Below are 16,134 nucleotides of genomic sequence, written 5' to 3'. Positions count from 1 at the left end.
AGAAGGGCCAGGGTGAAGAGATTGCACTTAGGTCTTCAGGGGTTGGTGAGTGACATTAGCGAATCTCTGGCATTTGTCACAATTTCTGACCAATTTTGCCGAGCCCCGATTCATCTTGGGCCAATAAAAACCTACCTAGACTGCCTTGTGCGCCAATATTCTTGCTCCAGAATGGCTTCCACAGATCCCTTCATGGATCTCTCTGAGAATATAATTTCCCTCTTCTTTCGAAACACACTTGAGGAGTGGTAGCATGAAACCCCTATTGTAAGGAATTCCATTTACCATCGTAAATCTCGCGGCTCTTATTTTCAACTGAATAGCTGACTTTCGATCCGGGGGGAGGACTCCTTTTTCCAAGTATTCCACAATTCCAGTTGCCAATTGGGTATGGTCTCAGAAGTCGAGATCGACACCGTCTCGGTAATGCATAACTGTGGAAGAATTTGGACAGGCGTCTTGTCTTCAATCTCCCCATTCGCTGTCGAGGCTATTCCGGCCAATCTGTCTGCTTTCTCATTCTCTGGTTTCAGAACTTTTACAATACTAAACTTCTTAACCAAACTTTATATTTCCTGTACTTTAGACAAGTATAACTTCATCTTTTCTCCCTTGGCTTCGAATTCACCTTGAATATGACCGACGACAACTTGGGAATCACTTCGAACTTCTACGACTCTAGCGTCGATTTCACTAGCTAAACTGAGTCCTGCCAGAACTGCCTCATACTCGGCTTCGTTATTTGTAGTTTTAAATTTTAACTTCAAAGAACTGCATAGCTCTTCCCCATCGGGAGTAATCATCATTATTCCAGCTCTCCCATGCTTCTTCGTAGATGACCCGTCTACGTAGAGTACCCATGTCTCATCACTCGACCAACTGGTGATGTCTGGCAAATTCGTGAATTCTGCCAAAAAATCAACCAGCGCTTGACCTTTAAGAGAATTCCAAGGGAGAAACTTAATGTCGAACTCTCCCAGCTCAATTCCCAAATTAGCTAATCTTCACGACAGATCTAGCTTCCTTAATACTTTCTTCAAAGGATACTCAGTTAACACCCTGATAGTATGAGCTTGAAAGTAAGGTCGGAGTTTTCTGGATGCTATGATCAAGGCGAAAGCCAGTTTCTCCACCTGAGGGTATCTTTCTTCAGCGCCTCTTAAAGCTCTGCTAATGAAGTACACAGGCTTTTGAATTCCTTCTTCTTCTCGGATTAATGCCACACTCACAGCTGTGGGAGACACAGCTAAATACAGGTGCAGTACTTCTCCAGGTATCGTCTGGCTTAGCAAAGGCCAGCTCACTAGATACTTCTTTAGCTCCGAAGGCTTCTTCACATTCGTCTGTCCATTCAAAGGCCTTTCGCAAGACTTTAAAAAATGGAAGACACTTATCGGTTGATCGGGAAATGAACCAATTTAGTGCCACTATCCTTCCCGTCAATTGCTGGAGCTGCTTCAAATTTTGTGGAGACTGCAAATCTAAGACAGCTTGTATCTTCTCGGGGTTAGCTTCTATTCCTCAGCTTGCACCATGTAACCGAGGAACTTTCCCGACGAGACTCCAAATGCACATTTCGAGGGATTCAACTTCATCCTGTATTTCTTCAACGTAGCGAACGTCTCTTGCAAGGTGAGTACATGGTTCTGCGGTAGCACACTCTTGACTAGCATGTCAAAAAACGTATACCTCCATATTCCGTCCGATCTGGTCTTGGAACATTTTGTTCACCAGCCTCTGGTATGTTGCCCCTGCATTCTTCAAACCGAAGGGCATGATTTTGTACCAGTACAGGCCTCAGTCAGTTATGAATGCAGTTTTCTCATGATCTTCTGGATGCATGTATATCTGGTTGTAACCAGAGAAAGCACCCATAAAGCTGAGTAAGCCATACCAGCCCTTGAGTCTACCAATGCATCGATGCGAGGTAATGGAAAGCAGTCTTTTGGACAAGCTTTATTGAGGTCAGTGAAATCCACGCACATCCTCCACTTCCCATTGGATTTTTTGACCAATACTACATTGGCTAACCAATCAGGATAATAAACTTCCTCAATGAAACGAGCCTTGAGAAACTTCTCTACTTCTTCAGCTATTTCCAAATTCCGTTCAGGAGCGAACTTCCTTCTCTTTTGCTTGACTGGCTCCACACTCGGGTCCACATTGAGCTGGTGGAGAATGTCTTCAGGGCTGATTCCTGGCATATCTTCATGGGTCAACGTGAAAACTTCTAAGTTTCCTCACAGAAAGGTGACAAGACCGTCTCAGACTCTAGGACTGATCTGCGTCCCAATCTTCAAAATTTTGCCTTGACTAACCTCCACCTCCTCTAATGGCTTGGCTGACTCTCCCTTTGGCTCATTTCTGCCCTTACCATCTACTGTACCAATTACAATAGGAGTCGGATCTGAGGCCTTCCTGAGAGATGTATTGTAACATCTTCTCACCTGAGTCGGAACCCCCTTTACTTCTCTAACTCCTTCTTCAGTTGGGAACTTCATAATCAAGTGGTACGTTGAAGTTACGGCCTTCAAATTATTCAAAGCGGGATGACCTACGATGGCATTGTAGGCACCGGGTCGGTCAATGACCAAGAAGTTTACCATTACAGTCTTCTGCTTAGGTGCCGTCCCCGCAGTTACAGGTAGTGAAATAAGGCCAATCGGCTGGACTTGCTCTCTTGCAAATCCAACCAGGGGAGAGCTAAACGGTTTGATCCTGTCACGATCAATACCCATTTGCTTAAAGAACGGCCAATACAAAACATCAGTCGAACTTCCATTGTCCACCAAAATTTGATGGATCATATGGTTGGCCACTGTCACTATCACTACTAATGGATTGTCATGTGGCTGCATTACCCCCCCTAGCGTCCTCTTCAGATAAAGAAAGAGTCATTGAATCCTTCTTTAGAATCTTAGAAGTTCTTCGCACTGTAAGGACCTCTTCAGTCTGTGCCTTTCTCGCATAAGCCTTTTGATAAGTGCTAAAATATTCATATTTTAAGCCCTTAACTTGCACGTTTTAATCCTTTGGTTTTGGTTAATTATGTCATTTTAATTCATTTTTGTATTTTTCATACTTTTGTAGGCTTTTGGAAGAAAATGAAGTAAATCTAGATGATTTGGGCTCAAAGAGAGAAGATGGAAAAAATTGGAGCTCCTTAACACTGCGATCGATCACAGGGTACCTGCGATCGAGCGCAGTACCAGAGAGGACACCGCACGAAGCAGGCCATGAGCGATCGAGCGCATAACAAAAAGGGATTGCTCGCAGACCTGCGATCGAGTGCAGACGGGTTGCGATCGATCGCACCCGTGCACAGGAGACATCTCTAGTGGCGGCCAGAATGTCTTTCTTTCCATATTAGGGTTTTCCAACTCCCAATTGTAATAGGATTGAAGCCCTATGAAATCCCTAGGGTTTACTACTTTGTCAAGGACTTCTGAAGCCTATAAATAGACCAATAAGCCTTTAGAATAGGTACACTATTGTAAAGAGAAGAATAGGAGCTCTTCACATTCAAGTCTCGGGTTTATTCTTTTCCTTTATTTTCTTTTATTTATGAAAATGTTTGACATTAATTTTATGTGTAGCTAATTTAATTAGTAGGGCTAGATTGAAGCCCTAGTTATGTTTAGTTAATATTTTAATATTGGCGCCTTTGTGATGATCTTGTTGTGCTATTTAACTTGATTAATGCCTACTTGCATGAATTCCTGATATGTGTGTGCCAGATCAACATATGCATGTTGTATGGACTAGTTAGTTAAATCAATTTGGATCGCCGAGTCCTGGGTTTAACATAAGTAACAAAAGAATCCACACCGCAATTCTAGGGTTAATCAACATGGGGAACCAGGAGTATATGCCATGCCCAAGGCCTCATGTGTTGGTCGATTTCCATAGAACCTATGCTTTCCTAAGGAACAACTTAGTATACATCATGCTAAATCCCTTAGAAAAGAAAAGAGTTAGAGTATACACCATGCCTAACTTGTTGCTTCGGAAAATCTATAGCCTTAGGAGTATACGCCATGCCCTTAGGTTGACAAACATTAGATATGCATAACATGATCAAAGCATTGGCATATTATTAGATTAGTTACATATAATTAGTGGTGGATATCAAAGCCCTACCTTTTATTATCATCACTTAGACAATCAATCTTTATTTTACTTAAGGAATTTATTTTTAAACAAAAATTCAGCAATCCTCGTGGGAATGATCTTGTACTTGCACCATATACTACTATGTTGACCTTGTGCACTTGCAGGTAAAACGTACAATTATTTACCTATTAATTTTTGTAGATATTTTGCACATCAAGTTTTTGGCGCCGTTGCCAGGGATTGCGGTGAATTTCTGTTTAAAATTATTTTCCTTTAGTTGTGTTATTTTAATTTTCAATTTTTAATTTAGTTGTTATCAAAAATCAAAAAGATTTTTCGTTTTCCCTAACTTCTTTGTTTTTCTGTTTCAGGTTGCGGATTGTCATTCTGTGATTGCGATCAATCGTCAGCCAAGTACAATCGAGCGCACTGCGATCGAACTCACCAACTTGCGGTCGAGCGCAGTTCCAGAGAGCATCCAGACCAGCAACACTGAAGCTACCTAACTGAAGAAGTGATTCAGTTAATGCAAGGTTGTCGATCTCAAACCTCAACCGTTCTTCCACTCGATCCAGAAATTGAGCGGACAATTAGACAACGACCTAGAGACAAGGAAGAAGAAGATGAAATTGATATGGAAGACTTGCAAGAGAATCCAATTGGACCAAGACCATTAGAGGCAAATCCACCACGGGTAAGGAGACCAATGAAGCAGGCATACGTTCCAACAAACCTCCATCAACCCTCATGCATAGCATATCAACCGGAGGTGGATGGCAGCTGATAAGCGTCGAATGTTGCACATTCAAGCCCCTTAATTTGCATATGTTAATTCCTTAGCATTGTTATTTGTTTGATTTTGTTTTGTTTTTGTGTTTTCAGGTTATAAATCAAGATGCAATTAATTCCATTGATTTTGGGCTTAAAAGCACACTCTGAGAAGACCTAGAAGATATGGTTAAACTTAACCAATCATGGTTAAGTTTAAATCAAATCAAGAAAATGATTAATTTGGAATTTCTCAAATTTGAGTCAAAATCGGATTGGATTCAAATTTGGATTCTGCATATGTCTCGGTATTTCAGTCATAACTTTCAGTTCAAATACCCGATTGAGGTGATTCAAGTGGCACTGGAAAGCTAACTCAAATTGCTACAAATCATTGTGAAATAGTATTTTCCTAATTCGGAGCGCCGCAATGCCAAAATCGCCCCGTAAGATAGGAATGCAATTTTGGGCGAATCCTATTCCGATTTGGACTTAGGTTTTCTTTATCCTAATTGGACTTGGACTTAAATCTCCGAAATTTCTAGGTTTCCTTGGGCTTCTAGGACTGGCTTGCTCCTATAAATAGACCCTTAACCTTCAAGAGAAGGTGTGCTTAGTTTTAGATACAAAAATCTTCTTGGAGGCTTGACAAGTTGAAGAGGAGATAATCTATGGCAGGAGGCCATCCTAGCACCCCGATGAGCGGCTAATTCTATAATAGGGTGTTGATGTAGCCCTATCCAAGCACAATGGTTTGATTGTATTTACTTTCTAAATTTTCAATTTATGCATGTTGATTGTATAACTCTGAGGATTGCTACAATTGATTTATGTTCTTAATTATTAAATGCAATTGTTCTTAAATTCCAATATCAATATTTGTGAAATTCTTCTCTTGTCTTAGAAAGTATTTTACTTTTATTGAAATCGAATCATTCTTGTTTTCTGTGATTATGAGGATGATGGTTATACAATGGGTTTAATTGACATATGATCAATAGGATTTGATAGGCCATGCCTAGGGAAGACGGATTGTACTACATCCTAGTTTAGTGTAATTTAGGTAGACAATCCGTGCCAACCGAAGATGGGTTACACTTATTCATTGATTGTATGTATCCTTTTAAAGAATTTGATAATTTATACCTAGGGAAGACGGGTCGTACCGCATCTTAGTGGTTAGGTGGACGATCCGTGCCAACCGAAGATAGATTATGCTTATTCTTTAATAAGGTAGTTTCTTGTTTATTTATAACATGTATAGAATGAATTTCTGGGAATAATTATAATTAGCCATTGTTGTGCGGATAGAGGTGAAGTCAATACCCTACTCTCTCTCTCTCTTATTTTAAATCTCTTTTATTTTCATGCACTTTAGTTTTTAAGCAAATCAAATCAAAACCCCTTTTAATTAAGTTAACTTTGATCTTTTAATTTTGATAATTAAACCCCTGCAGTCCTTGAGGTTCGACACCCTCTCTATAGCCGTATCCTACAAAGATTCGTCCTATTGAGAGTGGTTATTTTTATAATTGATATTTTTGGTCACAAAAATACCGCATCAATTTTTGGCGCCGTTGCCGGGGACTGCTTAACGGTTTTATTGTCACAATTTAAGGATTGATTTTAGCTTAATAATTCATTTTTCTGCTAATTTTAATTCTGTTTGTGTTTTGTTTTTGTTTTATTTTAGAATTTACAAACAGGTCCGTAGCTGCCTTCACTGTGACTGCGATCGAGCGCAGGTCGCGTGCGATCGAGCGCACGTACGCACTCCACCTTTTGCGCTCGATCCCTCCACTTCTGTGCTGACACCCATTTGCGGCAGTACGCTCGAGCGTACTCTGCCATGCGATCGAGCGCATTAGCAGCAGTCGGCTTCCAAATTTCCAGGGCACCTAAAGGCCGTTTGTGAGTTTTTATTTTTATTTAATTTTATTTTTCTGTTGTTATTTTATGTTAATTATATTAGTTTAGTTCATGTGGGGAGGCATTCCAACACCCCATGGACCATGTTCATATTGCTATAGTCCTTATCATCATATTAGAGATTGTCCTACAGCGGGACAATTTTCTAATTATTCTTATGAGCATATGAACAGACCGTTCTCTAGACTGGGGAATGGCCATTATTCTGATTCCTATAGCCCGGCGTGGAGCAACCATTCTAATCTCTCGTGGCAAACTCAAGCTCCTGGGAATTATGCTCCACAACGACATGAACTGTACCATCAGGCATATCCTCAATTCAATGATCAATCCTATTCTCCTCCATATCAAGCAACTCCACAACAGATATACCAAACCGAACCACCTCCTCCGATGGGTTCTGACTTTCAAGAATATCAAGAGGAGCCATCTCCCATCTACTGGCCTTCACAACAACAATACCAGGCTGCACCACCACCCTCAGATTCTAATTTTGAGGATCGGATACTAAAAATGATAAGTGAGCTAACGGGTGAGATAAAGCAGACGGTGAAATCTCAACAGGAACGTTATACCCCTCAATTCTTCGCCGAGATAGACGCCAGGATGGAAGCTCATGTTGAACAAATCGTCAACCACCTCAATAGGATGGAAGAAGAAGAGTTTCAAAATCAGCTGGTGGCCAATCTTGATGGACACTACATGGACGAAGAAAGTACTTCTTGTCATGAGCAAGCTATCACCACACTGAGGAGTGGAGAGGTGGTCGAAAACCACATGGAAGAAAGGAAGGAGGAGCAAAAGGAGGAGCAAATTGAGGTCCCACAGGATCTACATCGGAAAAAAAGTAAGGAAGCGAGCACTGAGGCTTCTTCACCATCACCTCCTATTCTAGAGATGCCATATGAGCTCCAAGCCCCTGTTCCAGGTAATTTGAAATCTTCATTTTTAGGGACAGATGACACTATCCCGGCCATTATTTCTTATGACTTACCAAGAGGCCAGGAGGGTAGTCTGTTAGGGCAGTTAGACGAGGAAAAAGAGACCATCGAGGTAGAAAAACTCCCCAAGTATTCTCCCCATTTTATTCCAATTCATGATCCCTTTTCGGATGAGAAATTGTTTGGAAATACTCAGAAGGATCTACCTCGATATGCTGACATATGGAATTACCTATTTGTGGGTAAAATTTATTCTCTTTGGTCTAAGAGAAGAAAAGATTGGTGCTTCAAGTTTAAACTTAAGGGTCAGAGAACACTGCGTACATCAAGGATATGGATTCCGTTGACTTGGCAGATTCCATATATATTGACTAGATGAGTCAGTTTCATAGGATCGAGTGCAGGCCTTGTGTACTTGCACCTCACTTCACCAGGGTACATGATCTCCATCCAGGTTTATTTTATCCATTGTTGCTTCATTATTTAATTATATTTTTACAACAATGTGTGCACTTGATTGGTATTTGGTTGGAGTATCACTTTGTTTTTCAGGGACAAGTGTGCTTCAATTCAAGTTTGGGGGTGTGCAATAAGCCATGCTATTTCAAACAGTTCATCCATCTCTCGGGTAAATTCTTTCCATATTATACACACATTGGGGACAATGTGTAATTTAAGTTTGGGGGTATGGGGGGCACTTTACACACACTTTGTCCCAGTTTTATTTTATTTTTATTTGTGAAAAATAAAAAGAAAACGAATATATGCATGTTCATGTTTGTCTTAAAATTTTGGTTGATCGTAAAAATTGTGAATTGATTTCATTGGCGAGCTTAAAATTTTGAACACATGATCTGATAATTGAATTTTTTTTTAGTTTGGTTACTTGCTTAGGACAATTGAGAATCCACATGTTTAATCTAATCTTACACAAGCACATTAGCACATAATTTGTGTGGTATGACATGAAGTCTGATGTGTGTGTTTTTTATATCTTGGGTGAAATTGGAAGATTTATTAGATGGATACTTTGGCATATACATATGTGATAAAAAAAAAAGAAAAAAAAAAAAGAAATCATTGATAAGCTTTTCACTAAGTAACTGGGCCTCTTGCCTCAAAGCATTGAATGTTGACGTCAAAAGGTGAAAATTTTTGATTTGATTGATGTCATGGTTAGTTTGGTTTCGTAGCCTTTTTGACTCGAGTTAGTAAGTCCTAGGGGTATCTCTACACCTAATGCCCTAAAACCATCTGGTTTGGGAGTCATTGACTTAACACTTGTTATATAGGTCAATTAGAAAGCTTAAGGGAATCGAACATTGTACAACCTGACGAAAAAGAAAAAAAAAAATGCCATTGTTGTTCTTCCTAATAGGGATTTCAGTGAACTTTGAGATATAGAGACATTGCACATTGGAAATACTTGGAAACTTCATATTTATGTGCTAGTTCACCTTACATTGTTTCGAACTTGTGATACCTTAGCATGTCTTTTGTAAGTAATTAAATTTTAAAATTCCAATTCATTGTGAAGATGGAGTTTATCTTTTTAAGCTTGCTAATGAATGAAAAATCATGGTTTTGAGTGATACCTTAAGTTTTGGATAATATGAACACTTGCATGATGTTTGTGGGTATCATTTCTGGAAAACCCTCACGAGACTTCACTCGTCCACTAGGGAATTCCTAGGGGTTTACAAGGCTTGTTACATACGCTAAATGCAATCGTATATCCCACGAAAGATGGATTTATCTTTTTGTTTTTTAGTTTATTTTCTGTTCTGTATTGCTAAGGGACTAGCAATATGTAAGTTTGGGGGTGTGATAAGCGTCGAATGTTGCACATTCAAGCCCCTTAATTTGCATATGTTAATTCCTTAGCATTGTTATTTGTTTGATTTTGTTTTGTTTTTGTGTTTTCAGGTTATAAATCAAGATGCAATTAATTCCATTGATTTTGGGCTTAAAAGCACACTCTGAGAAGACCTAGAAGATATGGTTAAACTTAACCAATCATGGTTAAGTTTAAATCAAATCAAGAAAATGATTAATTTGGAATTTCTCAAATTGGAGTCAAAATCGGATTGGATTCAAATTTGGATTCTGCATACGTCTCGGTATTTCAGTCATAACTTTCAGTTCAAATATCCGATTGAGGTGATTCAAGTGGTACTGGAAAGCTAACTCAAATTTCTACAAATCATTGTGAAATAGTATTTTCCTAATTCGGAGCGCCGCAATGCCAAAATCGCCCCGTAAGATAGGAATGCAATTCTGGGCGAATCCTATTCCGATTTGGACTTAGGTTTTCTTTATCCTAATTGGACTTGGACTTAAATCTCCGAAATTTCTAGGTTTCCTTGGGCTTCTAGGACTGGCTTGCTCCTATAAATAGACCCTTAACCTTCAAGAGAAGGTGTGCTTAGTTTTAGATACAAAAATCTTCTTGGAGGCTTGACAAGTTGAAGAGGAGATAATCTATGGCAGGAGGCCATCCTAGCACCCCGATGAGCGGCTAATTCTGTAATAGGGTGTTGATGTAGCCCTATCCAAGCACAATGGTTTGATTGTATTTACTTTCTAGATTTTCAATTTATGCATGTTGATTGTATAACTCTGAGGATTGCTACAATTGATTTATGTTCTTAATTATTAAATGCAATTGTTCTTAAATTCCAATATCAATATTTGTGAAATTCTTCTCTTGTCTTAGAAAGTATTTTACTTTTATTGAAATTGAATCATTCTTGTTTTCTGTGATTATGAGGATGATGGTTATACAATGGGTTTAATTGACATATGATCAATAGGATTTGATAGGCCATGCCTAGGGAAGACGGATTGTACTACACCCTAGTTTAGTGTAATTTAGGTAGACAATCCGTGCCAACCGAAGATGGGTTACACTTATTCATTGATTGTATGTATCCTTTTAAAGAATTTGATAATTTATACCTAGGGAAGACGGGTCGTACCGCATCTTAGTGGTTAGGTGGACGATCCGTGCCAACCGAAGATAGATTATGCTTATTCTTTAATAAGGTAGTTTCTTGTTTATTTATAACATGTATAGAATGAATTTCTGGGAATAATTATAATTAGCGATTGTTGTGCGGATAGAGGTGAAGTCAATACCCTACTCTCTCTCTCTCTTATTTTAAATCTCTTTTATTTTCATGCACTTTAGTTTTTAAGCAAATCAAATCAAAACCCCTTTTAATTAAGTTAACTTTGATCTTTTAATTTTGATAATTAAACCCCTGCAGTCCTTGAGGTTCGACACCCTCTCTATAGCCGTATCCTACAAAGATTCGTCCTATTGCGAGTGGTTATTTTTATAATTGATATTTTTGGTCACAAAAATACCGCATCAGCAGCTATTATATCTCTGCTCAAATCCTTAATGCATGGACTCACTTCAGAGGCACAGCTACTAAGGATCCCAACTTGCATCTTAAGGAATTCTTTAATTTATGCAAGTTGCAGCATGTCCAAGGCCTAACTCCAGAGAGACTCAGGTTAGTCCTCTTCCCTTTCTCTTCGAAAGATAATGCTAAACTATGGTACAATTCCTTGCCTGCAGATTCTCTTCATACTTGGGAAAAATTGACCACCAAGGTTATGAAGAGGTTTTTCCCAGCCCAGAAGACAAAACAACTTAAAAGGGAACTTCAAATGTTCCAACAGCGAGACGGAGATTTGTTCTTTGAGGCCTGGGATTACTTCAATTCCTTGCTTCGAAAGTGCCCACATAAGATGAGCAGGTGCAAATTTTCTATTGAGGATTAGATGATACTAACAAAGGGATGGTTGATTAAGCTTGTGGAGGAACACTTATGGAGAAGAGCAATGAGGAAGCTGTGGAACTTTTTGAAACATTAAGTGAACATTCATAGCAATTTTGTTCAAGAGGAAGGAGAGGAATCAAAAGCAAGGGCATGTATGAAGTAAACCTCAGTGGGGGATCAACCAATCAGTTGGCTACTGTAGAAAAGAAGTTGGACATGATTGTCAAAGCCATGACTGTTCAAAAAATCTTGTCTCTGCAACAGGACACACCAATCCAAGTATGTGCTATTTGTTCCCATCTAGATCACACTACTGAGAAGGGTCCTTTATCTCCAATTTCAGAGCAAGAAGTGGTGAATTTTGTGGGACAAAACAATTACCCCCATAAAAACAACCCATACTCCAATACTTACAGTCCAGGATGGCGCAACCATCCAAATTTCTCTTGGAGTAATAATCAAGGATAGCAGAAAGGGCCACAACAAGCAAGCCAACCGACTCAAGAGTCAAAGATGAACCAATTGGAGAATATGATACACAACCTGGTGACTTTACAACAGCAATTCATGGCTGATCAAAAGCAATTCAATACAAAAACTGATCAAGCCATTCAAAGACTGGAAGTGCAAATGGGTCAGATGGCAAAGGAGCTAAGTGAGCGGAAGCAGGGAGAATTTCTAGCTCAAACAATACCTAACCCAGGGAGTCACCAGAAACTGAAGGCAGCCACAGTTCTGAGAGGTCCTGCTCCTACAAGGGCACAAGTGCAGCTCTTCACACTAGGAACATTACAATCCCAAGTAGACACGTTTGAGCATTCCAGAACCTCAAGCGCATCTACTCAAACAGTGGTACTGAGGCCACTGAAGGCGGTAACATTTTCCCTCTTGTTTTCTTCATGTTACTTTCTTTACTTTATATATGTCTCAATGATTCATTGTGTTTAGCTTTCATTATTGACCATTATTTTATTTTTCTTTTTGCTTTGTTTATGTTAAAAAAAAAAAAAAAAAAAAAAAAAAAAAAAAAATTCTGACATTCTGTTATTACGATCGATCGCAACAAGTATGCGATCGAGTGCAGAAACCGAAGGGTGGCTCAACACTTTCTGTAAGTGAGATCGATCTCACCTTACGTGCGATCGAGTGCGCATGACCCACACACGCACACCTCTGGCCGAATGCGATCAAGTGCACCAGATGTGCTATCGAGCGCACTCGAACAGCAGGCCACGTGACCTATTTTAGGTCACTTTCTCCCCCATTCCCCCTTACACTCTCATCGTGCCGTACAGTCTCCACCTGCAACAAAACCACACTTCCACCAATACACCGCCTGCTCTAACTACTCCGCCACTATTTTCTTTTACTACCACCGCCACACCACCGCCACAACAGTTATCATCTCCGGCCACTGCACGTCGATAACACACAACATCACCCATCAACACCCCAACTCTGATTAACCCCCAACTGATGTGCAAAATACTACCTAAATTAATAGATAATATTTTGTACGTTTTAACTCGTAAGTGTACAAGATCAAAACAATAGTATAGTAGGCAAATACGAGATCATTCCCACGAGGACTGGTAAATTTTGTTTAGAAGTAAATTCCTATTTAATTAAAAGATAAAATTCAATTGTCACGATTGAATTCAATAAAATAAAACATAAACAAAAACTAAAAAAGGATTAGGGTTTAGATATCCACCACTAATTATATTTAGCTAATATAACTATATGCCAATGCTTTGATCAAGTTATGCATATCTAATGTTTGTCAACCTTAGGGCATGGCGTATACTCCTATGGCTATAGATTTCCCTAAGCAACAAGTTAGGTATGGCGTATACTCTAACTCTTTTCATTCCTAAGGGATTTAGCATGATTTATACTAAGTTGTTCCTTAGGAAGGCATATGTTCTATGAAAATCGACAAACACATGAGGCCTAGGGCGTGACATATACTCCCGGTTCCCCATGTTGATTAACCCAGGAACCCGGTGTAGATTACTTTTGTTACGTATGTTAAACCCAGGACTCGGCCATCCAAATTGATTTAACTAACTAGTCCGTACCACATGCATATCTTGATCAGGTACACACATATGAGGAATTCATGCAAGCAGGTATTAATCAAGTTAAATAGCACAACAAGATCATCACAAATGCGCCAATATTGAAATATTAACAAAACATAACTAGGGCTTCAATCTAGCCCTAAATAAAATATAAACTACATAATAAAGATAAAAGGTGGAAGAGAAGAAAAACCCAAACTCCTCTTGATGCAGCCTTTAGTTCCTTTTCAGAGCTTGTGCCTCTTTCTCCACACCTATTCCTAGAGGCTAATAGGTCTATTTATAGGCTTTAGAAGTCCTTGTTACACAAGTAAACCTAGGAATTTCGTAGGGTTTCAATCCTATTACAATTGGGAGTTGAAAAACCCTAATATGGAAATAGGGACATTCTGGCCGCCACTTGGGGTGTCTCCTGCGCACGAGTGCGATCGATCGCAACCCGTGTGCGCTCGATCGTACGTCTGCAATAAAGCCTCTACTGTTGTGCACTCGATCGCGCGTAGCCGCATCATGCATATTTTCTCTGGTCATGCACTCGATCGCAGTGTCAGGGAGCTCCAATTTTCTCCATCTTCTCTTTTTGAGCCCAAATCACCTAGTTTTACTTCATTTTCTTCCAAAAGACTGTAGAAGCATGAAAAACACAAAAATGAAATAAAATGGCCTAATTAACTAAAACCAAAGGATTAAAACATGCAAGTTAAGGGCTGAAAATATGAATATTTTAGCACTTATCACACCCCCAAACTTACATATTGCTAATCCCTTGGCAATACAAAACTAAAAACAAGAATAGAATAACAGAAAACAAAAAGATAGATCAATCTTTCGTGGGATGTACGATTGCATTTAGCGTATGCAACAAGCCTTTTAAACCCCTAGGAATTCCCTAGTGGACGAGTGAAGTCTCGTGAGGATTTTCCAGAAATGTTACCCACAAACATCATGCAAAAGTTCATTTTATTCCAAAAATTAAAGCATCACTTCAGATCATGATTTTCATTCATAAGCAAGCTTAAAAAGATGAGCTCCATCTTCACAATGAATTATAATCTCAAAGTGCAATTACTTACAAACGGCATGCTAAAACATTACAAGTTTGAAAACAGTGTAAAGTGAATTAGCACAAAATTATGAGGCTTCTAAATCTTTCCAATATGTAATGTCTCCTTATCTCAGAATTCACTGAATTTCCTATTAGAATGACACACTGGCATATTTCTTTTTCTTTTTTTTTTTTTTTGGTCAGGTTGTGCAATGTTGGTTCCCTTAAGCTTTCTAGTTGACCCTTGTAGCGAGTGTTAAGTCAATGACTCCCAAACTAGGTGATTTTAGGGCATTAGGTGTAGAGACACCCCTAAGGACCTACTAACTCGAGTCAAAAAGGCTACAAAACCAACTAACCATGACATTGATCAAATCCAAAATTTTCACATTTTGACGTGAACACTCAATGCTTTGAGATAAGAGGTCCAATTACTCAGTGAAAATCCATCAATGATCATTTATTTCACTTTTTTTTTTTTTTCATATATGCCATAGTGTTATCTAATAAGTCATCCAGTTTTATCCAAAATGCAGAAACACACATATCAGACCTCATGTCATACCTCACAAATTATGTGCTAATGTGCTTGTGTGATTAGATCAAACATGTGATTTTTCAACTGTCCTAAACAAGTAACCAAACTAACAGATTCACTCATCAGATCATGTGTTCAAAATTTTAAGCCACAATTCTGTTAGATCAACTTAAAATTTTAGGGCAATCATGAACCTGCATAATTTTTTATTTTTATTTTTTCAAATAAACAAACAACACACAAAACAAATAACATGAAATTGGAACAAAGTGTGTGTGAACATGTGTGCCCATACCCCCAAACTTAAATGACACATTATCCCCAATGTGTCTAGATTAAGGAAAGAGTGTACTCGGGAGATGGTCAACATTGTTCTGAAAAGCATGTCTCATAGCACAGCCCCAAACTTGAATTGAAGCACACTTGTCCCTACAAAATAAGAAAACTCACAAACAAGTAAAAAGAAACAAAACTAAAGATAAATAAAAAGATTAACTTAAAACACACTAAAAAAAAAAAAAAAAAGATAACTATGGGATGCTGCCTAAGTGCGCTCGATCGCACTAACAGAATGAGATGAAATGACAAATGGAAATCTGCACTCGATCGCATGCAAGGTGCGATCGATCGCAGTAATAGAATGTAACAACGTAAAAATTAAAAAATAAATAAATAAATAAAACTTGAAACACGAAAAACACCAAAGTAAAATAAAATAAAATATAAATAAAACAAAATAAACAACAAAATAAAAAGGATATGCTATGGGGTGCCTCCCATGAGTGCTAAGTTTAACGTCTTCAGCCAGACTGTGGTTCTTCCTTCATTCTCTTATTTCTGTCCTAAAGATGAAGCCCCAGAATTGGGTATTGTTTGGGATGGAAATCCACCCTGTTTCCTTTCACTCAGCTCCTTAGCCATTTGC

General features: G+C 38.8%; 1 protein-coding gene across 1 annotated transcript; it reads right to left on the bottom strand.

The window, feature by feature from the left end:
- Positions 1–311: 311 nt before the first annotated feature.
- LOC148586405 (uncharacterized) lies at positions 312–2,204 on the bottom strand. The gene is made up of 5 exons (XM_088515615.1): positions 1,895–2,204; positions 1,690–1,751; positions 1,048–1,343; positions 629–1,002; positions 312–523 (listed from the first exon to the last, which is right to left on the bottom strand). Exons 1-5 carry the CDS (start codon positions 2,202–2,204, stop codon positions 312–314), a joined length of 1,254 nt encoding a protein of 417 aa, XP_088371741.1.
- Between the last annotated feature and the right edge of the window lie 13,930 nt (positions 2,205–16,134).

The sequence above is a fragment of the Corylus avellana genome, chromosome 4, assembly GCF_965113065.1.
Source record: "Corylus avellana chromosome 4, dhCorAvel1.hap1.2, whole genome shotgun sequence".
Taxonomy (NCBI): domain Eukaryota; kingdom Viridiplantae; phylum Streptophyta; class Magnoliopsida; order Fagales; family Betulaceae; genus Corylus; species Corylus avellana.
The sequence above is the reverse complement of the archived record's forward strand: the minus strand, read 5'-3'. Positions and strand labels throughout refer to the sequence as shown.